The sequence below is a fragment of a genome, unplaced genomic scaffold, assembly GCF_019419815.1.
Source record: "Pyrus x bretschneideri cultivar Hongxiangsu unplaced genomic scaffold, Pyrus_bretschneideri_v1 Contig45, whole genome shotgun sequence".
In the NCBI taxonomy this organism is placed as follows: Eukaryota; Viridiplantae; Streptophyta; class Magnoliopsida; order Rosales; family Rosaceae; genus Pyrus; species Pyrus x bretschneideri.
This window is the reverse complement of record NW_025999779.1, coordinates 3,530,546-3,554,607: the sequence shown is the minus strand read 5'-3', so window position 1 is coordinate 3,554,607 and position 24,062 is coordinate 3,530,546. Positions and strand designations below refer to the sequence as shown.

The following is a 24,062-nucleotide window of genomic DNA, read 5'->3' as shown; positions in this document are numbered from 1 at the left end:
TCGGCAATTGACCTTTGCGAATGGAGCGAGAATATAAGGGGGGACCCTTAGTTTCCTAAAGCTACTCATAAGGGAATGGGCGTAGTTTGCCTGCTCAGCTGATTACAACCTCATCAAACTCTCATGTTCATGGAAAGGAGAAAAGTCAAAGGCATTAAAGATAGGATTAATAACTGAATCCTATCTTTATTACTAACCTAATTGTAAATCAACTCAATCAAGTAAGGAATCACAATTGTTGGAACCAAGTTTACACTAGAAGGTGGAGATGCTCAAATTCGTGTACCTATAAAAGAAGAAACAACCGTAAGCAAGCCAAAGGCCGGTAGGTGGAGATGCTTATTGGGGCGTTGTTGGAAAGAAATATCCTCATTCATCCTCATTATGCTTCAAAACACCTAATCTAGAGTGCACTACGTCTCAATGTGCTCAATGAGTTAATTCACCAAAGGGGGCTGCTACGCGAGGGTGTTGGTCAAGGGACATCATATTTAAGCTCAGATAGATCAAATCGCCGAAAAATAGGGCGAGAAATCCACCAGTTCAATCATCGATTCGCGGGTTAAGCCAACTAGTTCGATCGAACCAGTTTGGAGCTCGAGAGCTATTTCAGAGGCGCGGTCACTGATGCAGGCACAGGCTACTATGTAGGCCAACCCGTCTGGTTAGCTGTTGGGTTAGGCGCTGCCCGCTGAGCTTACTGGGCTTGGGCTTGCTCCTTGGCTACTGGAGTATTATCAGGCATGTCGCGCCTAAGCCTACGTTGTGGCTTGGGCTGGGCCAATACGGATTGGGTGTCAAACTCAGCATATGGGCTTGTAGGTTGGGCTATTGCTGAGGTGGTCCATTGTGGTGGCAAGGGGCCTCTAGCAGCTGTAACTGCGATGAGTGATGATGCAAGGCTACTTCAGGGTCTCCTTCTCTAGTTTATGTCCAGGCACGTTGGGCTTATCGTTTGTTGTGGTTTTTGGATTTTCAGCCATATTTTCCTTCCTTTAGTCACGTGAATCAAGGAATTTAAAATTTAAAGATTGGGAGCACCTAGAAAAATTAAAAAGGGGGAAGTTCTGAAAGGAATTGCAAGAACTTCTTCAAGAATTAAACCAGGACCTTAATGAAGCACCAATTTGTGTAGCAAAAATCCGCCATCTTTAGTATTGATGAATTTGCACCTATAAAATAATTAAACACATTTGATCAAAGACACCAAAAAAAAGCCACGTGCGCACAAAGTAGGGGAGGGAGTTCGGCCCATGGATCTTCGATGCCTACGTCAGTTTCTTTGAAAAAAGAAAGAGTTTAGGCATAATTACATAGCAAAAGCTTACCAAAAATTAGTGGAAATTGGGTATTTATAGGGAAATGTGGCCGACCATGGGGAAAGGGATCTTGCGCCATGCGTAGGCGACCAGTTGGCCAAGGTGTCCTATGTTGGATGGAGGAGAGAATTATCCCAAATATATTATTTAATTAACAATGTCTTGGAATTATCTCGTGGAATCTCTGAGTGGATTTGATTGTTATTCCTTGCCTGAGATTTGGTCTTCAATAAGGAAAGTTTTAAAGATATTTGGTTATTATCCCTATCTTTAATACCTTTGATTTTTCTCCTTGCAATGAGCAACGAAGTTTTTGAGACCGTAGTCAGCAGCTTAGCCCTTCAAGAGGGTTGCACGTGGAATAAATGTGGGCATCGCCAATTTAGTAAGAGCATTGTCGTTAGTTACAAATAGAAGTCCACGTGTGAGCCTCATAATTTTTTGGATTATTTTTGGCTCCACATATACGAAACACTATATATGATCATACATAACATAATCTTGATTGAATTATAGCCAGTGATTACGAGGAGACCAAAAGTAGTCCACATCTCCTATTGTGTCCTAGCAAGGAATTGGAATATTAAATTAGTCTGCAGCTCTAGTAGGTTTTTGCCCTCGGCCGCGGGTTTGTTGTCTTAAAATGGTTGTCTCCTTCGGTGTGTCTTTGTGAACTCTTTGACATGTGTCCTTATAGCTAATAGAGCATCGGCGCTGTTAAAATCTCATAAAGTCCCATATTAAAGCATAATGGAATAATCTCATAAAGTCCTCGCGCATTCTAAAACCACCTAGCAATCTCTTCCTCCTTATCATCCAAGTCGATCGTCGTTGGTCCACCATTTCCTCATCCTCCTCCTCTTCCTCCATATCACCAAAAAGAAACATATGATCACTGTACCGTCTCCTCCCTGTCTCACCGCACAACTTGGAAAGCTAATCTAATTAATTCCATCAAACATCATTGAACCCATAGTCGTTGTATGTTTGTTGACCCTAAACATTATAAACCTGCCTATGTGAAGCATAGACCGAGTAATTATGAGTTAACTATGTCTTTCTTGTGAATGAGGGTGTGCCAACTTGCTACCAAGATTGGTTGGTAGCTCATTGTGAGGTTAAGTCCATCCTCCTTTTCCTTAGTGTAGATAATATAGATTGTTAAAAAAAAGTAATATTATTATATCAAGCCCCTTATCTAAAGGGGTCTTCATTGTTTGATGGAAAAATGGTTCAGTTATGGGCCCCATTTCACATCTAACTTTAGCGATCCAAACGATGTATTTTTCAAGTTACACTTCATTAATCATCCTTGCAAAAAATTGGCAAAATCAGAAATGTTTGAGGTATCTAATTGAGGTCAAAGAAATTGATAAACACTGTGTTCTAAGAAACATTGAAATTTCATCAAGACAATCAATAGGGTAAACGGTTTCGAGATTAAATTACCATTTTGCAAGAATGATCTATGAATGAAGACCTGAAAAATAAACGTTTCGGATCGTTGAAGTTCAATGTAGAGTAGGTCTACCAACTAGTTCCCATTTTTATATTAAAAAAAAGGGATCCCTTTGAACGAAGGCTATCATTATTTTATAGTGGCAACCGCTTGTAATTTAAAAGATTAAGAACATTCCCTTCTGCAGTTGGTGTCCTATGATGTATTTATTCTTCCCTGCAACACTTGGTTAAAAAGAAAAATAGTACTCTCGATGCCTATGGCTACATTGTACACTTGTTTAGCTTCACTTGGACCTGCTCATAGAAGACTATTCATTGTTTGAGGCCGAGCTCAAGACATTTCAAACCCAATATAATGAAAAAAAAGCAACAGTCTACTATAAATTACAAGGGGCAGAGTTTATAATTTCGCTATAATTACGGGGCACTTCTCGAATTCCACTTTTCCAAAACGACAACCACCATCCTCACCCTCTTAGTGCTCAGTAGAACAGAGACAGAGAGTCCGACGCCACTGTGAATCTCTAAAGCTCGAGGGGAAGCAAAGAGAGAACAAAAAGGTCGAAGCTCGGTCTTCTTTGCGCCGCAATCACGTCAAACCTTTTAACAGTATCACACAATTTTGGGAGACGGTTCTCGACGGAAGCGGAGAACCCACCTCAAGACTCTCCGCCCTCTGATCATTCTCTGGAGCCTTCGCCGTCCGATCAGATGCAGGATGCCTCACCAATCGATCCATTTCTTCGACCCCAACCGCAGGTATTATAAATTGACCTGCCGGCTGCTGCGGGCATTTCTGTAATTTCATTTCCATATGCAAGTTAGGGTTTAGGGTTTTGGAGAGGGTAATGGTGTCATGGATGCTTTGATAGCATATGATTGTTGTGCGCGCCTATTTTGTGTCGTAGTGGGCTGATTCTGGGTTTGTGAATGACAGGCTAACCGATCGCAGTGGGACGATCTTACTTCCTATGATGGAAAAACTGTAAGTCAAGGTTTTCTATTGCATGCTAATTATTGTTTTTAATGAAATGGACCAAGTAGTAAGACAGGATTGATGCCTTAAAACACTGATAACATATTCATCCTGAGACTGCCATATATTCGGCTTTCAAGGCTGAACCTAATGAATTCAAATTCTTCTGTTTAAGTAGGGTTTTTTGATCTGGATAACACATAAATATTAACTGGATACAGTTGCTTCTTCGTGAAAACAGAATCTCTGGAACTATTATGTGGCAACCTAGTGAATTTTTGTTTTAGTATGTTTGCATGAGCCTTCGCAAGAAAGTGAGTGACTGAGGCTGGCATATGTGTTGAGTCTATTGATCGAACAGAAACAGGCTCCTTATGTTCATATGCAGGTCGATTCTTTGTATTTTGGAGTTATTATTTCCCCTACGTCAAGTATATGCCATCAATATTTGAATGTAATCCAATACACCTTAGCTTAAAATTAATTTGCTATCACCTGAAATGGACTTGATCTCTATTATCAGGTTTTATTGAAGGAATCCCTCAAACTGCAGCTCCAGAAGATGTAGAACGAGTTTTGTCTGGTTGTGAATACAATTTGTCTTCCCTCCAATAACTTTCAGGTATGCTGAATAGATTGTGAATGACAGACATATATGCATATATATCATTTGTAAAATACTTTTACTGTACTAGATTTTTATTTTATTCATTCGAAACTATGTTGCAGGTCTTTCCCAGAATCCTCTAAATTTGCGACAGTTCGCTGTACTTCTCAAACTGAGGCAATATATGCATTACTTGCGAAGAACAAAGGCTCCAGCCAGGATGGTCAGATTTTGCTGCGCATTCTCCAGTAATCCTGGTTTGAGAATAAGATTATGTATTTTATGAGACCGTGTTTTGTTTACTGGATTCAATTCAACAATTGAAATGTTCTTTCCTTTTGTAGCAATGGGTATCCCATTCTTGCTTTTAATCCGAAGTCCTGATAATTCCTTGATATTGCCAATTATCTCTTTTAACCTTCGTTTTATAATTACAAGTATACCGAACTTTAACTTCTGAACGTTACAATGGGTAGAAGAATATTTAGGATCAGATCCTATGTTACCGATAATTCTTAGAAATGATATGCTACTTTAAGATTTTGACTCAAACATCTAATTGGGAAACCTTTTAATTTATGGTGACAAAGTTTTTCCGGTGTTACCATTCCATTCATGTTTTAACTTATGCGTTTGTCATTAACACTATCTTCGGTTCATGAATATTAAAACATTTGTTCGTCCAACTATATTATAGCATGTGGATTAGTAACACCACATGACTGATTGAGGGTCAAATTGATACCAGTAACAAAAGAGATTTTTGTGTTACCTGTGAAACATTCAAATGGCATGGTGGGAGAATTGCATCAGTGAACTCAGGATAAAGATAACAGAGTCATAGACTTCAATGAAAATTAACCATTAACAAATGAAACATTCTTTCCTTATTCTACCATATGAAATGCTAAGTTCAATCTTACATGATGTCACACAAATTTGATACATATAATATCCTTATTCAAATGATTTCTTGCACACAAACACGAGACGAAGTTAATTATACAACAAACTTAACCCCACATTTATCAGTCCTGTTATCCTCGACGCCGTGGTGGAACACAATTGTGGTCACCCACCATTCGATCTTAAGTCCTCCATTGTTGGATTAAGATTGAAAGGTGGTTAATCACAATTTTCTTGCACAACACTGTCTACGAGAACGGGACTCACATTTGTATTTCTAGCCTCTACCTCTTAAATTGAGATATGATTCTCTAATTTTCTTCAATTTGTTGACAGCAACATCCACAAGCATCCGCTCCGACGGTGATGTTGTAGAGCATGAGATTCCGATTTGAATCACTGCAATTAAGCATTCCTCCAACCTTCTTGCTTCAAGTCGGCTGCCATCTACAGCTCCACATTCAATGAGCAATGAAGGGTCAACTATGTCCATGGCATGGTCAGGCATCGCCATGGTAGCGAACTGGCAAATGCTTAAACCATTGTTGAACATGTCATCTGTAGGTTTTCTTCCTGTAAATATTTCTAGCAACAATATTCCAAAGCTATAAATATCTCCGAAGATGGAAACTTGACCTCCCATGCCATACTCTGCCATTCAATACTTATATTAGGACTTAATTTGGCCCAGTGATAAGTTATTAGGAAGAGAAAACACTAGAAGTGATAGAAACTCATACCTGGAGGAATGTAGCCTATCGACCCCTTTAACCCGGTTGACATGGTTTGACTTTGAGAGGGATCATCAGACGACTCCAATAGGAACCTTGCTAAACCAAAGTCACCAACGTGAGCCACCATATCTTCGTCAAGAAGAACATTACTTGGCTTTATATCACAATGAACAATTGAAGTTCCGCAACGATGGTGGATATAATCTAATGCAGAAGCAACGTCAATTGCAATATTGAGTCTTTGGATAAGGCTCAATCTCTTGCTTTGAGATTGCTCATCCTCTCTAGGATGCAGCCAAACATCTAGACTTTGATTCACCATGTACTGAAAAACTAGACTTTTGAAATCTTGACCCTGATTGTCGATGCTTGAGCATGCAGTTATGATCTTGAGAAGATTACGGTGCCTTATGCTTCTCAAAGCTTTGCATTCATCCATAAAACTCTTGGATGCTCCTTGTTGTTGAAGGTTTAATACCTTCACTGCAACTAGAGTTCCATCACCAGGGACTACTCCTTTGTAAACAGAACCAAAACTTCCTGAACCAATCAGATTTTCCCTCGAGAACCCGTTAGTTGATTCAACAAGTTCTGAGTAAGAAACACCTGATTTCCAATCCTTATAAGAACGTGAAGCTGCATGTATACCTCCTCGCTTTTTAAGCATAGAGCATGCAACAATGAAGCAAGACATAGCAATTATGAAGGCAAGTGCACAAGCTAAAGGGATAACTACATGTTGGGCAAGTAGGCCTCGAGATGAATGAGGCTTTATGTTGGGGCATGCAGGTAAATGTAACTTCGAGTTGCCACCACAGAGCTTAGGATTTCCGAAAATTGAGAGGCCAGTTGCATTTAAAAAGATTCCTTCTTCTGGCATTTTACCCTCAAAATTGTTATATGAAAGGTTGAGATGCCTAAGAAATCTAAACTTGCTTAGAAATTTAGGAATCTGCCCGGATAAGTTATTGCGCGAAAGATCCATCTCTTCTAGGCTTCTTAAACTTTTAAGAGATTGAGGAATTATTCCTTGAAACTCATTACCTTCCAATTTCAAGCGCACCAACATAATACAACTGCCGAGGGTTGTGGGAATTTCAGCTGATAAATTGTTTCCTGATAAATCTAGCTCTACTAGATTTACCAAAAGGCCAACTTCAGACGGCAGTGAACCTGTTAAATGATTGTCATACATGCTCAAAGAAATTGAAAGGAACGAAAGCCCAAAAATATCTTTAGGTATGGTGCCTGTTAGATTGTTGCTAGAAAGGTCAAGCTTTAATAGATGTTGGCAGTCTCCTAGACTTGGTGGTATATTTCCCGCAAATCTATTGAATTCTAGACTGAGCTTTAACAATGAAGTCAAGTTACCTAGGGACGACGGGATTGGCCCAGAAAGATTATTGCCACCCAAATATATTATTTCCAACTTCTGAAGCCTCCCAATTTCTTCAGGAAGGTTACCACTGAAATAGTTCTTCTCCATTCCAATCAGGACCAAGTTTACAAGATTTCCAATACCCAAAGGGATGCTTCCATGTATCAAATTTGTCCCCAAAATAAGATATCTTAATGTGGTGGAAAGGTTGGAAACTGATACAGGCAATTCTCCCCCAAATTGATTATAGGAAAGACCCAACCGCTCAAGACTAGTACAATTAGCCAAGAACTTGAGAAAATTCAGGTCGCCAGGTTTCCCACTTCCCAATCTATTGCGATCAAGGCCTACCGAAACTAAGCTTTGTAAGGATCCAAAATTTTCAGCAGGGAGTGTTCCAGTAAGACCATTTATAATAATGTCAAAATCTTGTAGTCTAGAAGCATTTGACAATGATACAGGAATATTTCCTGTGAATTTGATGTCGCCACAGAGAAATTTTTTGAGATTAGGAAGGGCAATGCCGAGATTTGGTGGTAGCTCTCCATGCAGTTGGTTTTGAACAACACCAAACAATGATATGGAAGTAATATTATAGATGGAAGCAGGGATTATACCAGAGAGATTGTCTCCTTGAAGTGCGAATCTTCGCAATCTTGTTAGCCGCCCGAGCTCATTGGGTATGCTTCCTCGCAAGTTGTTAAAGCTAAGATCAAAGTCATGCAGAGAAGAAAAGTTTCCTATCCAAGTCGGGATGGTTCCAGTGAGATTGTTAGTATCAAACCCCATATGATTTAATTTTAACAAGGAACTGAGTTGGTTTGGAATTGACCCAATAAGCTCATTGTAACCAAACTCAATCGTCTTTAGTTGTGTACACTGGGATAAATTGGTTGGAATTTTCCCGCTGAAGGAATTGTGAGACAAGTTGAGAAAGTGCAGGCTTTGCAGACGACCAATTTCTTCAGGAATTTCACCACAAAAGCTATTGCTTCCTAGGTTGATTCTAGCAAGATAGGAAAGGTTTCCTATAGAATGAGGTAAGAGCCTGTCAGTTTCTGATCTTGCAGGTTCAACATGAAGACTCTTCTGGTGTAATGGTTGCACGTAACGCCTACCCAACCGCAGAAATGGACGGATTCATTCCATGAGCTCATGACATGGAGAGGATCTTGAGTGATGCTTTTCTTGAAGTTGAGTAGCACCATGCGGTCAGTTTCATTTCCAAGACTAGTGCTGGAGAGTGCTGCAGATCCCATACGTGTGCTCATGCATAACAGAATGAAGCCATGAAAGAGTTTAACCAAACTCAGCCTGCCTCCAGTAGTACGTGCATGCTCTATCCTCACCAAAATATAGATTCCAAATAAGAAACTCTTTTTTTTTTCTCTCTTTTGGCTGTGAAATTAGAAATCAAGTTTCGTTTACACGAATGCACACGAAACACAAATACACGATATATCTTCTCACATAGAACATAATCTTGATTGAATTATAGCCAGTGATTGTGAAGAGACCGAAAATAGCCCACAACTCCCACCGTGTCTAGCAAGGAATTGGAAGAGCAAATTAGTCTGCAGCTCCCAGGTCTTTGTCCTCACAGTCCAATTGGGCATAATTACAGGCCCTGCCTCTGGAATCAACGAGTGATTGAGCCTCAGTTTTGTCCATGAAAGAAAGAAAAAAGCCTTTCTTTGTGGAAGTGTTGGAAAACTTTGAGTGGGACGGACAAAAATTCAAACAATTATGAAACTTTTTATGAGTGTGAGAATATTTATAGTGGAGAAACGAAATATTCAACGCATTAGAATTTTTATAGTGGAGAAAAGAAAAATTCAACATACTCAACTTACCACGAGTAGTTCATCCATGCTGCACCCTTACCCAAATATGTACAGACCGCAAATAGAAAACACTCTTTGGCTTTTTCTTGTTGTCTTTTCGATGTGAAATTCGAAACCAAGTTTCATTTACTTGGTGTGCACAATGTGGTAGCAAAAATTCGCCATCTTCCGTCTTGATGAATTTGTACCTTCAAAACAATTAATCAACTTTGATCAAAGACCAAAGTCACACACCCACAAAGTGGAGGGGGGGAAGTTTGGGCAATGGTTCATGGTGAGGGAGAGTTTGGTCTTTGATCTTTAATGCCTAAGTTAGTTTCTCTGGAGGAGGCTTACTTGTGTAACAAGGGCTTACCCGAAATTGATGGAAAATGGGGTATTTATAGGAAGTTGTGGCCGGCCATGAGTAGAGGGATCTCGCGCCATGTGTCGGCGTCCAGTTGGCAAAGTGTGTCATCTATTGGATGAAGGAAAGAATTATCCCAAATATATTGTTTAATTATAAGTATCTTAGAATTATCTCATAGAATCCCTAATTGGATTTAATTGTGATTTTTTAACTAATCGAGTTGGTCTTTAATACGGAGAGCTTTAACAACAGGATTTGGTTATTAATCACATCTTTAATACATTTGACTTTCTCCTTGCCAAGGGCAAGGGAGCTTGGAGAGATCGAAGTCAGCAACTCAAGTCTTCAAGAGGGTTGAACTACACGTAGAATAAATGTGTTCTGATTTCTTAAATTGTTAATTGTTGGAACACCAAAATGTCAAAGTTATTGTTTAGTGACACTTTTTTTTTTTTTCCAATAATATGAACTACTCAATAGTATGAGAAATGAACAATCACAGTTGAATTGAGAAAATATTACTTTTGCTTACTTACCAATCTGATAGATTTAAAATCGGAATTCTCAGTGCTAGATTTAAGCTGTGGATAAGATGTTCTTCTACTCAATTTATTTAAATTTCGTATTATAAGCGATATTACTTTTGTAAAGCTATACTGAACTGAAAGAATTTGAATCTGAAACACAATAAGTTGAAGAAAAAATCTCTTATCAACTTATCAATCCACCACTTTCACAAGTATCCTTTTAAAAAACTATTGACAAAATAATCTTTGCCTTACAAATTTGTACTCAAACTGATTTTTAAAGAGCAAGAGGGTGAATAATAAAATGCAATATTTGATTGCTACAAGAAAAAGCATGTGTTGAGATCCAACCCCGCCAGCTGTGGTAAGCATATCAAATTTCCCCTCAACTTTTGACATATGATATAATATTGGGACCCTATAATATTTGATTGGTCTCATTAACTAAACTAATAGAGAAATTCCCTCCAACCAAAAAAATAAAAAACTAATAGAGATTAGATTCCGGTCCCTAATCACCCATTCTCTATAACTGAAACTTTGTTGAATTTTAGTTTTTTGATCAAAGTCTCTCGACTTTTTACACTTCATTATTTTACTATTCACATATTTCATGTTAGTTTTTTTTTAATTTTATTTACAAAAAAAAAAAAAAAAAAATTCATAAATTCTCTCTCATATCACTCATTTTCACGGGAAAAATAATTGGAGATGGTTGTAACACAACTCCCAGATTTTAGTCACCCAATTCAAGCTATTCCATTTTTTATTTTTACCTTTGCATTCAAATTCATCAATATTATCGTAAATATGTATGGTCAATTATTTCACCGAAATTTGAGTCGTACTCATATTTAACCCCACAAGTGTTCATTTTGACAATTTGTATTTGAATATGCGTGCGTTTTGTTTTAGATTATATTTGAGTTTATGAAAACTTCTGGTATGAACAAGTGTTTGTAAAAATGCTTCAATAAGTTTTTTCCCCTTTATAAGGCCAGGCGTGGGTACAATCTTATTGCATTGGGTACATTTTCTTGTTAGCAAATCTGGTGACTGGGAAACCAATTTTTTAATTTGGGTACAAACTAGCTAATCAGGTAAATATAAATATTGATGCATTTGAGTGCAAACATAAATACCAAAAGATTTTTGCAGTCATTTGGGATTAAAAAGGCATAAGAAACCAGATTTTAATGACCAGAGTGTCTAGCAAGGTGTTGGAAGACCAAATTAGTCGATGAAAGAAAGAAAGAAAAAACCTTCTTTGTGGTAGTGTTGGAAAAATTTGAGTGGGGACGGACAAAAAATTCAAACAATTATGAAATCTTTTGTGAGTGTTGGAATATTTATAGTGGAGAAACAAAAAATTAAACAATTTCGGAAAATGGTTTCTGAGTGTCCGTTAAAGAATTGGAAGTCGAGCAGTGCCACGACTAGTGCTAATGGTTGACGAGTGCTGTAGACAGTGGTGAAGCTAGAAATTCACACAATTATGAAGCCCCGTTCTTCTCAATATTTGGACTTGGCCTGCCTCTTAATTGTCATCACCTCGCCCCCACTCCGCGCCGTTTACTCTCCAAAAAAATTGGAATCGCACCGTACCCGTCCCGACCCGCTGTTCCACTACCCTGTTTGCCCACCCCTAATGTGTACCACCATTTATATCATCTCTCTAATAAACATGACACCTATATTGTTGATAGATCCTACCTCTATTAAAGAGGAACCTAGATTACCCACCCTGACCTACGGTTCCACTACCCCTTTGTATTAAATGCACAAATTAACGGTATTAGGTTTTTATGTCATGAGAACTTTTATTTGATGTTTATATAATATTGACGCTATCTTTAGATAAGTTTTTTTTTTTAGTACATCGATATTTTTACATTAAGGGAAGATAGAGCTTAGCAAAACTACATAATTAGCAGCCTAAGTTGATATCGAATTCGTCATCCACAAGATTCGAACCTAAGATCTCTCACTTCCAAATAAAGAGGAATACTACCAAACCATAATACCGAATAGTATCTTAATATAAATTTAGGATTGGGTGGCTGACTTGTTTTAGGATTGGGTGCATAGCTGATCTGTCGTACTCGAGCTGGTGGTTTTATTATATATGTTGCTGTTTGTATGGATTGAAGTTGTGAATATATAAGTTCAGTTATTTACGTGCCTTCAACCCGAATAATGAAAGGTATAGGCTAACACCCTGCACTCGAATCTTTTACAAAAAAAAAAAAAAAAAATATTAGTAATATTATTGTCATTTAGTATTACAGTCTAGTTGTATTCATCTTCACTCTTCACTTGTAAGTGAGTGGTTGACAAAGACGAATTTGAAACATATTATTGCTAGCTCATAATAAGGCTAAGCCCATCCTCCTTCCCCTTAGTATACATAATATAAGTTGTTTAAAGAAAAAGGTAATATTATAATATCAAGCCCTTTATCTAAAGGGGTCTAGTTTTGGGGCAACAATCCAAACAGTTTATTTTTTAAGTTGCACTTTATTAATCATCCTTGCAAAATATTGGCACAATCAGAAATGTTTGAGGTATCTAATTGAGGTCAAAGAAATTGACAAACACTGTATTTTAAAAAACATTGAAATTTCATCAAGAAAATCAAATGGGTAAACGGAGATTGAATTACTATTTCGCAAGGATGATCTATGAATGAAGACTTGAAAAATAAACGTTTCAGATCGTTAAAGTTCAATGTAGAGTAGGCCCGCCAACTAGTTCCAATTTTTATATTTAAAAAAATAGAGATTCCTTTGAATGAAGGCTGTCATTATTTTATAGTGGCAACCGCCTTGTAATTTAAAGGATTAAGAGCATTCCACCTTTCCAAAACGACAAACACCATCCTCCCCCTATTAGTGCTTAGTAGAACACAGAGACACTGAGTTCGACGCCACTGTGAATCTCTAAAGCTCGAGGAGAAAGCAAAAGAAAGAACAAAAAGGTCGAAAGTCAAATCCTCTCACTAAGGATGGCTATACAAGAAGGCTTGACTGAAGAGGAAAATGCAAAGCTACGACTTCAAGAGTTAGAAGCACTCGACGAAAGGAAGATCGAAGCTCAACAACACTTGAAATGCTACCAAGCACGACTATCCAAGGTATTCAACAAGAAGGTCCATCCAAGGTCTTTCCAAATTGGAGAGCTTGTCTTGGCATTATGAAGGCCTATCATCACAATTCACAAGACAAAAAGCAAGTTCACATCAAAGTGGGATGGACCTTACGTAATACAAGAAGTCTACACCAACGGCGCCTACTTAATCATGGCGGAAGACGGCTTAATGATCGGCCCCATCAATGGCAGATTCTTGAAGCGTTACTACCCATAAACCAAACAAACAAACGCTTCTCGCCTGCACAAGCCTAAAATGCACACGGCACAAAGCTCTTCGCCTGCACAAGCCTAAACTACACACGACACAAGCTCCTCACCTACACGAGCCTAAACTGCACATGGCAACAATGCTCCTTGTTCACATGAGCTTTAAATGCGACAACCAACGCTCCTGGCCAGCAAGAGCATAAACTGTGTACGGAAAAACAAAATTAAAAAAAAAAATCAAAAAATCCATCCTTCCTTTGAACTATGTCATGACTGATCCCTCCTTAACCGAGGGTACGTAGGCAACTTGAAACTTCAAAACTTCAAGTACAGTCACATCATCAACAAAAACGCAAATACTTTGAAGAATAAAGAGCAAATTCAAGAATGTGAATACTTTATTTCTTTAAAAGAAGAATTCGGCTACAAAGCCGTATTACAAAATGAGCAAAAAAAAAAAAAAAAAAAAAAAAGCCAAGATGACTTCTCCAATAGTCGACAAGGTGCTATTCCAAGTTATAGCTCCGCTACGGATGTGATCACCAAGAAGCTCAAACGAAGTCGGTGGATTGTCACGAACATGGTGCGAAGGATTCAAAATAAGAATCCTTGATGTACACGCCTTCTTCTTTGTATTTGGTCGACCAAAATCTGTCACCTCCCAAGATACTTCAGAAGACCACAACTTGATATGCATCAAGTTGTCTTTTGCAAGAAGAACAAGCACCTTAGGGCAAGTCAACGGCGCACAAAGCATCAATGTTGTTCCCTTATCTTGCAAATCGCCTTCCTTCGCAAGAATGGTGATGATATTGCTCTTAAAGTACTTGAAAAATACCATCGTTGCAACAAAACAAACAAGGCAACATAAGCACAAGAATGGGGTGGCAAGAAGGAAAAAATTGCTTCACTAAAGCAAAAGACATGCTATACAAACCCCGTGAGCATTGAAGGATGACGATGACAAAGTCACAACGATGAAAAGAAATCAGCCACAAAGCTTGAGCAGCACAGCAAAGAGAGTAGCTACAAGATGGTCCTTCAAAGCACGCTACAGTGTCAAAAAAATCAAAATGCTAACCCCGTAAAGATTACGCAAGCAGTTTCTTGCACCGCACGGCAACATCACCACCAAGGGAAAACTGTGACCAAAAGGCACTACACAGCGTAACACCATTGTAGTCTTTTGCACAACACCACGCGGTAAAAAGTAACATACTACAACAAGCACCAAACAACCAAAACTCACGGCACCAAGCAGAGTCAATGTGCACGGCAAGGGTCGTGTGACAAAAAACACACACCCATTATCCTATAAATAAGGGTTAATTGCCTCCTAATGCTATAGAGAGAATACATACCAAATAGCAAAAGGAAAATCAGAAGAAGGAAATACATTCCAACCAAAAGAATGAAGCAAATTCCAAGCAAAAGTGGCAAGGTAATTTCGGCCACAAGGAAAAAAAAGCATGCTATTTCAACAAAAATCAGCAAAGAAAAGACAAGGAAACAAAGAAATAAGGAAAAGGCTTCAAAATTTCCAAAACATCAAAGGAAATTGCCCCCTTGCTGATGCGTGAATTATACGCACACAAATTAAACCCTCTTTTTATCAATTGTAGTAAGTATGTAAGTAGGGATCGTTCTTAACCGGGGATTAGGAGGGATTGCAAATCACTTGGAAACTGACTCAAAAACGTAAAATAAAGTTTAAAACACTAAACTAGACTCAAAGAATGCAAAACTAAACGCTTAAAATACTAAAACAAACCAAAAAGACTCAAACATCACTCAAAACACTCAAAACTGCCTTAAAAACACTTTCTGGGCAGTTTTGTTCTGGGCAGTTTTGAGCACCTTGGTGAATTTGGACGAATTTGTGCAACAAATTGAATCAAAACACTTATAAACACAAACTAAGACACTTTCTAACTAATTTGGACAATAAAGTAAAGGGGGATTGGTTTTGGATGAATTTGAAATTAAAACAGAAACTTGGAAACAAAACAGATTGTAAAACGAATTTGATGGAATAGAATGGATGGGATGGCTAGCTAAGGGGTTCATCTCCACACATGTTACACTTGCATATAAAACGATTTCCAATTGCTTCTCAATAAACCATGATGCTCAACACCCCAAGTTAACCGTGATGCACTAATTAACTCTCAAATTTTCCTTATGTTATTGAATTGGATGATGCATGCGACAATTCAAATCATTCTCCAATAGTTCTCAACATGAATGCATAGAAGAGATACAATGAGAGATCATTATGCTCTATGAAAATTATAAGTGTTGACGAGGCAATTGTAACTATGAATGCATGATACTCTTGCCAAGAATTCATTTAACGCGATTGTTTATAAGCAACCTCCACTACTTGTGAATATAAGTTCATAACTATTAGGTGAAACTCACTTATATTCTAGCGTCATATTCATGCATGAAAATTAAGCGTGCACTCTCAATAAACATACATAAATAAGTTATCAATTAAACAGTTAAACAAATTGAATTCACAACTTATGAAACGTAATTAGAAGTAATCAAATCATATTGCAAGCATAAACATATATTTCGAATCCCCCCCTAGCCAAGGGGGGGTTTAGTTCCTCATACGTACAAGACAAAGAGAATTGAAATCGAGGAAAAGCAACACCTAAAAATTCCAACAACTCAAACTTGAATTGTATGAACGTTTAGGCACTCTTCTCCTCCTCTTTGTTGTGGCACAAGGTCTAAGGATAGGTTTGGAGGGATGGGGAGTTATGGATGGTGTAGAATGATGTGTTTAGGATAGGGATGGATGTAGGGGACCTCAAGGCTTATTTTTGGGCAGAAAATATGAAGAATGGTGAAGTATGGATGTGTTATAGAGAGGGGATGAATTTCTGGCGTGAATGGTGAATGAATGGGACTAGTTTGTATGAATGCATTGCATGGTTTTATAGGGAGAGAAAGGGGTGAATGTGCATGTGGCTACAAGGTGTGAATGATTATGGGTGCATGTGGTTGAAATAATTAAGGGAATGCATGTGCAAAACAGCTAGGAAAAGTTCTTTTGTTGATGATTGTGTTGGTGATGAATGTGGAGTGGCTGGAATGATGAAAGAATAAAGGGTGCATGTTTGAATGATTAAAGGGGCATGTGGGTTGGAAATGCATGTGGAGTGGCTGGAACAAAGGGGTAAGCATGGCACAAAGGTGGAATGACAGCTAGGTTATGATGACGAATGCATGTGGATTAGGTTGAAATTGCATGTGGAATGGCTTGAAGGATGGAAGTGCATGTGGCTCTAATGTAGCCTTCTAGAAATCAGGTTTTTAGGCCCCCTTGCAACTCCCTAACTGAATTCAAGCCTTTCAAATTCGTCCATCCTCATGCCTCCATGCTTGCACTATCCAATCTTGGCCCAAAAATGCTCTAGAATGCTCCAAATTGCTTCTTTTTGCATACTTTGACACTAAAAACTGAAATTGCACGAAAATAACTTTAAACACTATAATTAACATAGTTTAGCTAATTAAATGCAAGAAAACAAGCTAATTAAGTCGTATAAATATGCTCCTATCACTTGCCAAAATTCACAGAGGAAATCCCTCCAAAGCAAGGACAACTCTTCAAATTCCCCAAACCAAAAGGGAAAATACCCTCTTGGCCGTGGAAAAGAAAAAAAGAAACGAAAAAAATGCAAATCCTACTTACCTAAGGACAAGCATTAAATCTTTCCAAAACCTTGAAGGAAATCACCAAAGCTTTCCAAAATCTTGAAGAAAATCACCAAGGCTTTCCAAAACCTTGAAGGAAATCACCAAAGTTTTCCAAAACCTTGAAGTAAATCACCCTCATTGCCAAAATTGAAGGAGATTCCGACTTAAGGAAGGAAAAGCATTTTTCATATACCCATAAGGAAAAATCCAAGTCTCAAAATACACCAAATGTATTTTGTCAAAATTATGGAAAATCAATACGCACAATAAGTATGTGCCAATTTATCCATTTCCAAAATTTCTTTTAAGATCAAGCCTCTACAGCCCTTGAAGAAAAAATTCATTTCTTTCAAGATCAAGCCTCTACGGCCTTAAAAAAAATTTCATTTCTTTCGAGATCAAGCTTCTATGGCCCTTGAAGAAAAATTTCATTTTAGTCAAGATCAAGCCTCTATGCCCTTGAAGAAAAATTTAATTTCATTCAAGATCAAGCCTCAACGACCCTTGAAGAAAATTATCATTTTCACTCAAGATCAAGCCTCTACAACCCTTGAAGACAATTTTTATTTCATTCAAGATCAAGCCTTTCCGGCCCTTGAAGAAATGTTTCGTCCAAGAAATACGCCTCAACGGCTCTTGACGAAATTCATCACTTCAATTCAAGACCAAGCCTCAACGGCCCTTGAAGAAATATTTTGTTCAAGAAATACACCTCTACGACCCTTGAAGAAGCAAACTAATTCAAGATCAATTCTTAAGACCCTTATGTTAGAACATTCACATTGTAGGACTTCAAAACACGTTTCCTACATGTGACAAGCACATGCCTACAAGCGCCTTGAAGTGGGGGCATTTGTAGACATGTAAATTTGGTTGCATACAAAATGTGCATCACAAAGCTTCACGTAGCATATGACTCATCACAAATGGACAAGTCATCAATGACATGTCTAGCAAAGGAAGCTCAAAACTTCCCTAAAATTCGGCAAAAAAGGGAATCTTTCCTTAAAATTGGCAAGGGACCCAAATTGCTCCTAAAACTAGAGAAAAAAAAAAAAAAAAAAAAAAAAAAGGCTAAAGTACCTTCACAAAACAAGCAAGAATTGAAGATTGCTCACAAAATAAGCAAGAAAGCCTTATAATTCGGCCAAGCAAGGTAAAGTGGTTGAAAGTAAGACACAAAACATGCTTGAATTCTCACATGAATGAATCAAGACACAAATCAAAGCCAAATTCATCCAAATGCAAGCTTTGAGAAGTCTATAAATACAAGGTCCTCAAACAAGCATAAAGGTCGACAATTTCTACATTCAAGGTCGACAATTTCTACATTGAAGGGCTAAAATTCTCACAAAATGAAAACCTCTGTCAAATCTTTGAAGACTAATACGCTGCCAAAGATCTCTTTGAATAAAGCTTTCTTTCAACCAAAGCCGAAGCATTCCTTTGAAGAATCAATAAGCACTTGCGCCTCGTCCTGTAGAGTTGTAGCAAAAATCTTGAACATGAGGGCGTCGTTGTTCCTATAGAGGGTTGTGGCGCTGCGTTAGTGCTTGAGGTGTCTTTACAGATCCTCGTTTCCCCTTTAATAAGGTGAAGTAAGGCATAGTGAACTTAAGAGGTGGATCTGTCTGTTCAATCTCGTTTGTGAAATACGACCTGCTCATGTAGTCACGTTCATCTGAAGCACTTCATATGTGATCTAAATTCAATAGAAATCGCATAGTCGCTCAGTTAAAAGCCTCTATACTTCCTATTGGATCTTCCTCAGTTGGGGTAGTGGTGCCTCCGGCGATGGTATGTAGGTCAGCGTCACTCATGATGTACACGTCATTTATCTTTGACTGGTGAAGGGTTGCTCGTGACTAAGCTTGACATTGACTACCAGTTGAACTTGAACCAGAACATTCTTGAGCTTTTTCTCATTCCATGTGATATATGATCTGGTGTAAAGTGGAAAGAACTTCTTGCGAACTGAGTCACGAATAGACACTGTGCTTGAAATCAGGTCTTGAGTGTTCGTCGAAGCGTAGACCCAACTATGAGTGCACACTCGTCCGCATACCAAGCTGGGAATAAATGTTTCTCTAGCGCCAAGGCAACATAGGACATTTCCATAACGGGACAAAGTGGAAGTGCACTCTGCCTAAATGCTCAGCCTATGATTAGTTGAGTGGTTGCTTATCAAACGTTATTAGAAACAAAAATCCTCATTCATCATCATTCTGCTTCTAAACATCTCATCAAGAGTGCACTGTGTCTTGATGTGCTCAAGGACTTGATTCACCAAGGTATGTTGTTAAAGAGGGTGCTAGTAAAGAGACCATAAGTACGAAATTTGAGCCTAGATGGGTCAAATCGCTAGAAAATAGGGCGAAAAACCCAGGTTCAATCACCAATCCGTGAGTCAATCTGCCTGGTATAATCAAACTAATCTGAAGCTCAAGAGCCAGGTCAGAGGTACAAGTCGTTAGTACGGGCACAGATGACTTCGTTAGCCAACCCGTCTAGTTGGATGTTGGGCCAGACGCTACCCACTAAGCTTGCTAGGCTTGGGCTTGCTCCTAGGCTGTTAAAGCCTGCATTCGGCATGTTGTGCATATGCCTACGTTATGGCTTAGGCCTAGGCCCCCTTGGGTTGGATCTGCTAGCTGGGCCAACACGGCCTAGGTGTCAAGCCCAGCATCTGGGCTTGCATGTTGAGTTATTGTTGCGATGGTCCATTGTGGTGGCAAGGGGCCTCTAGCAACTATGCTTAACCATGAGGAGTAATGATGCACAGTTACTTAGGGTTTCCATTCTTTAGTCTATATCCAGGCACGTAGGGCTTACCATTCATTATGGTTTCAAAAATTTTCAACCTTGTTTTCCTTCCTGTATGGCATGCAAATCAAGGAATTAGAAATTCAAAGTTTGGGAGCACCTAGAAAAATTCAAAGAGGGAGATGTTCCAAAAGAAATTGCGAAAACTTATTCGAGAATTAAACTAGGCTCTCAATGAAAGCACCATTTTGTGTAGTAAAAATTTCATGTCTTTAGTCTTGACGAATTTGCACCTACAAAATAATTAAAATTTCTTGTCTTTAGTCTTGATGAATTTGCACCTACAAAATAATTAAACACATTTGATCAAAGACACCAAAGCCATGCACCCATGAAGTGGGGGGGGGAGGGGGGGAAGGGTTTGGTCAATAGATCTTCAATGCCTACTGTTAATTTCTCTAAAAAGAGAAAGAGCATAGAGCATAAGTGCGTAGCAAAAGCTTACCAGAAATTATTGGAAAATTGGGTATTTACAGGGAGATGTGGCCAATCATAAGGAAATGGATCTCACACCATGTGTCGGCATCTAGTTGGCCAAGGTGTCCTTGTTGGATGGATGAGAGAATTATTCTAAATATATTATTTAATTATAGTACCTTGGAATTATCTCGTGGAATCTCTGATTGGGTTTGATTGTGATTCCTTGCCTAATTGATTTGGTCTTCAATAAGGAAAGTTTTAGAGATAGGATTTGGTTATTAATCATACCTTTAATACCTTTAAATTTCTTCTTGCAATAAGCATCGAAGCTTTAAGAGATCATAGTCAGCAGCTTAGGTGTTCAAGAGGGTTGCACGTTGAATAAATACGGGCATCGCCAATTTAGTAAGAGCATTCTTGTCAGCTGCAAGATAGAAGTCCATATGTGAGCTTCATAATTTTTTGGATTATTTTTTGCTCCACATATGCGAAACACAGTATATCTGATCATATATAACATTATCTTGATTGAATTATAGCCAATAATTGCAAGGAGACCAAAAATAGTCCATAACTACCATTGTGTCTAGCAAGGAATAGGAAGACCAAATTAGTTTGCAGCTCCAGCAGGCTTTTGCCCTTGGCCATGGGTTTGCTATCTTAAAATGGTTGTCTCATTCTGTGTCTTTTTGTTAATATTTCGACATGTGTCCTTACAACTAATAGAGCATTGGTGCTATTAAAATCCCAGTAATGTCATATATTAAAGCATAATGAAAAAAGGGAATAATCTTGTAAAGTCCTCGCACCTTCTAAAACCACCAATAAATCTCCTCATCCTTATCCTCCCAGTTGACCGCTGTTGGCCCACCACCTCTTCATCCTTCACCTCCTCCTCCATATCACCAAAAAGAAACCTCTGATCCCTGTACCATCTCTTCCATGTCTCACCGCATAACTTAGAAAGCTAATCTAATTAATTCCATCAAACATCATTGAACCCACAATCATTGTATGTATGTTGACCCTAAACATTACAAAGTCACCTACGTGGCACACAGGCCGAGTAACTATGAGTTAACTATGTCTTTCTTATGAATGCGGGTGTGCCAACTTGCAATAGAGATCAGTTGGTCGAGTAGATAGATGCAATGGTAATGGTATTTGATGCGTTGCTGACTTCTGTAATTGAGCAATTACAACCGAGGAAGGAATACTCCTCAGCATTGAGTTCTAGAACCAGAAAACAAGGTTGCCTAGATCAGTGCAAAATTCAGGATATCATTCACTAAGTTTGACTACCTCAACTATATACGTGAGAATATAGGTGCTTCGAATCTGTATCAGATTGTAGAGACACAAGTACTCAAAGAGGATGAACATTTTTATTGTGAACCTGGTTCAGCCGTTTGAATGACGAATTCCGCAATGCATCTGAGAGTAACCAATCATAGAACATTCCATTATGCTGGGAACCTAATGAAGTGACCTCTTTTGGTGTATCAGTTAAAAACTCTTCACTAATCGAGACTTTGATAGATAACCAACCAACTAGAAGTAGCATTGTTAATCCAAACTGAAGATGTTCCTTGATCGCTTGGTTATACAGCTCCAGTGCATAGTCCAAATTGAAGATGTCGCTAGGTTGTCAAACAGTGTTGTTAGTCCAAATTGAAGATGTCTTGACAGAAGGGTTAAGATATTATTGTTTTTTACTCAAAAAGTGTGAGAAAGGTTTCACATAGAGGGAGGTTTTTGCGTAGAGCATTTTGAGTTGCTTGTTGAGTTGAAAGGACTTTCAATGTTGTAGAGTCTTTTCTATTTATAGGCAAGCTTCCAAGATAATCAAGCTTGCTGAGGTAGAGTCCTAATAGACTGTGTTTGCTTGGCATCTACTTGGATATTCGTTTATCCTTTCTCAGCCAAAACTTCATCTTCATCCAATCTCGACCTCTTAATTTGATTCTCACCAAGATTCTGAACCTAGTCCCATTATGAGATACATTCATCTTTGTCTAATTATGTAGGCATTCATCTTTGAGATTTGAATCCCTAAGATAATTCATATTTATCCAAGGCTTATTCTTAATCTTTTCACAATCCTACGTCCATGAGGACACGTTCGAACTAATGCTATTCGTGTGCCAAAACCCACTAGCTGAAGGATATTTACTAGGTTGAGAATTGCAGTCCTTGGGTTAACCTATATCAGTCCAACCCGCTATTTCAGGGCCAACATTGCCCATTCGCTTTTGAAATCCTTGGCCATGGACACTTGGCCTGAAGGTTTTTAAGAAGTGAACATTCTTTAAATCACCCAGTATCTTCCATTAAATGCCTCGATCCCATTTTACACCAACTTTGCCTCTACCTGACACACTTTTCCTTTCTTCTGCCACGCGTCAAACTCCTACTCGGCTACTCACGTGCCCAATTTTTTAGACAAAGGAGCCGCCAAAAAATACAAAGCATACCCTGAAGTTATTCCTCGATTCTCTTAGATAGAGACCCCCTTAGAGCATCTCCAAATGAGATGTCAAAAATGGCAGCAAACTCTGTCCAAACGAGCTTTCAGTTTCTTAGGTGGCGCTGAGTCATTTAAAGGCAAAGCCTTTTGCTGTCAAATTTGACAACAAATGTCAAATTTATTAAATGATATTTTAATAAATTAACATAATATATAATAAATGTTGTTATATTTTTGAAATATTTGATTGGTTGCTTTAATCATTAGACTCCACAAAAAGATAAAAAATATTAAATGACATTATTATCTGACATATCGGGTGGAACAAAATATTGTACAAAATGTCAAATTGCCACATAAACTATCAACTATCATTTTGATGTTTAAAATTTGACATCTCCTTTGGAGATGGTCTTAAGCTCTATACCAGCTCATCTATAAAACCCTAAGGCTTTCCTTCTATCTCATATCTTGTCTTTGCTTAACAAACTCCCCACCTTTATTTTATGAGAAATCAACAACTTTAACCATCCTAAACTGGTTACTTCTAACCTGATTCATATCTTCATGATTCGTCTTTCAAGAAGACTGTTTGGGCAAGCCATACAACTCCCAATTTTAATAATGCTTGGCCTTCCACTCTGACTGTATGGATTTCACGAATCCACCAGCTGGAAACCTTTTTCATTAACTCTAAGAATCGGCTGGGTACTAGTGGCGTAATTAAGGGCTTGACGCATACAACCATATTCATCAAGACGACCGGCTTATTCAATTCCGGCCGCTTTTTTCGACATCAACGCCTTCGTACCTTAGCCTTTCAGCTTCCGTTGGGACCAGTTGCCTTCTCGAGGAATGCAAGGTTTCACCATCTTGTGCTTGTGCTCGATCTTCTTGGGCTTGGTGTAGGTCCAGTTTTGTGCCTTCTATCCAAATTGGTAGTTTTGAAGCACATATACAAAGTGACCTCATTCTGGATGTTGGAACCGGCTAAGGCTTCACAACCTAAAACCGGACCACGCGTTGTTGTTTCTTAAAGCCTTATAATTACAAATACGAAATTAAGGTCTTTTGACCTTTTGATCTTACTTCGATACGAAACAAGTGAATAACTATACATGCAGATGACAACTAGTGAAGTTACTAAAGCAGTTCGTTAAAGTGACTAATTGCATGGTGA

At 38.4% G+C, this 24,062-nt stretch overlaps 1 protein-coding gene and 1 long non-coding RNA gene across 2 annotated transcripts; one reads left to right on the top strand and one right to left on the bottom strand.

The window, feature by feature from the left end:
* Positions 1-3,387: 3,387 nt before the first annotated feature.
* LOC103933895 lies at positions 3,388-4,734 on the top strand. The gene is made up of 4 exons (XR_001951923.2): positions 3,388-3,539; positions 3,718-3,765; positions 4,280-4,378; positions 4,486-4,734. It is a non-coding gene; the product is annotated as an uncharacterized LOC103933895 (long non-coding RNA).
* Positions 4,735-4,929: 195 nt separating this feature from the next.
* LOC103933867 (probable LRR receptor-like serine/threonine-protein kinase At3g47570) lies at positions 4,930-9,032 on the bottom strand. Its single transcript, XM_009343568.3, has 2 exons — positions 6,010-9,032; positions 4,930-5,920 (listed from the first exon to the last, which is right to left on the bottom strand). The coding sequence occupies exons 1-2, from the start codon at positions 8,168-8,170 to the stop codon at positions 5,547-5,549; spliced, it is 2,535 nt and encodes an 844-aa protein (XP_009341843.2). The 5' UTR covers positions 8,171-9,032; the 3' UTR covers positions 4,930-5,546.
* Positions 9,033-24,062: the final 15,030 nt, after the last annotated feature.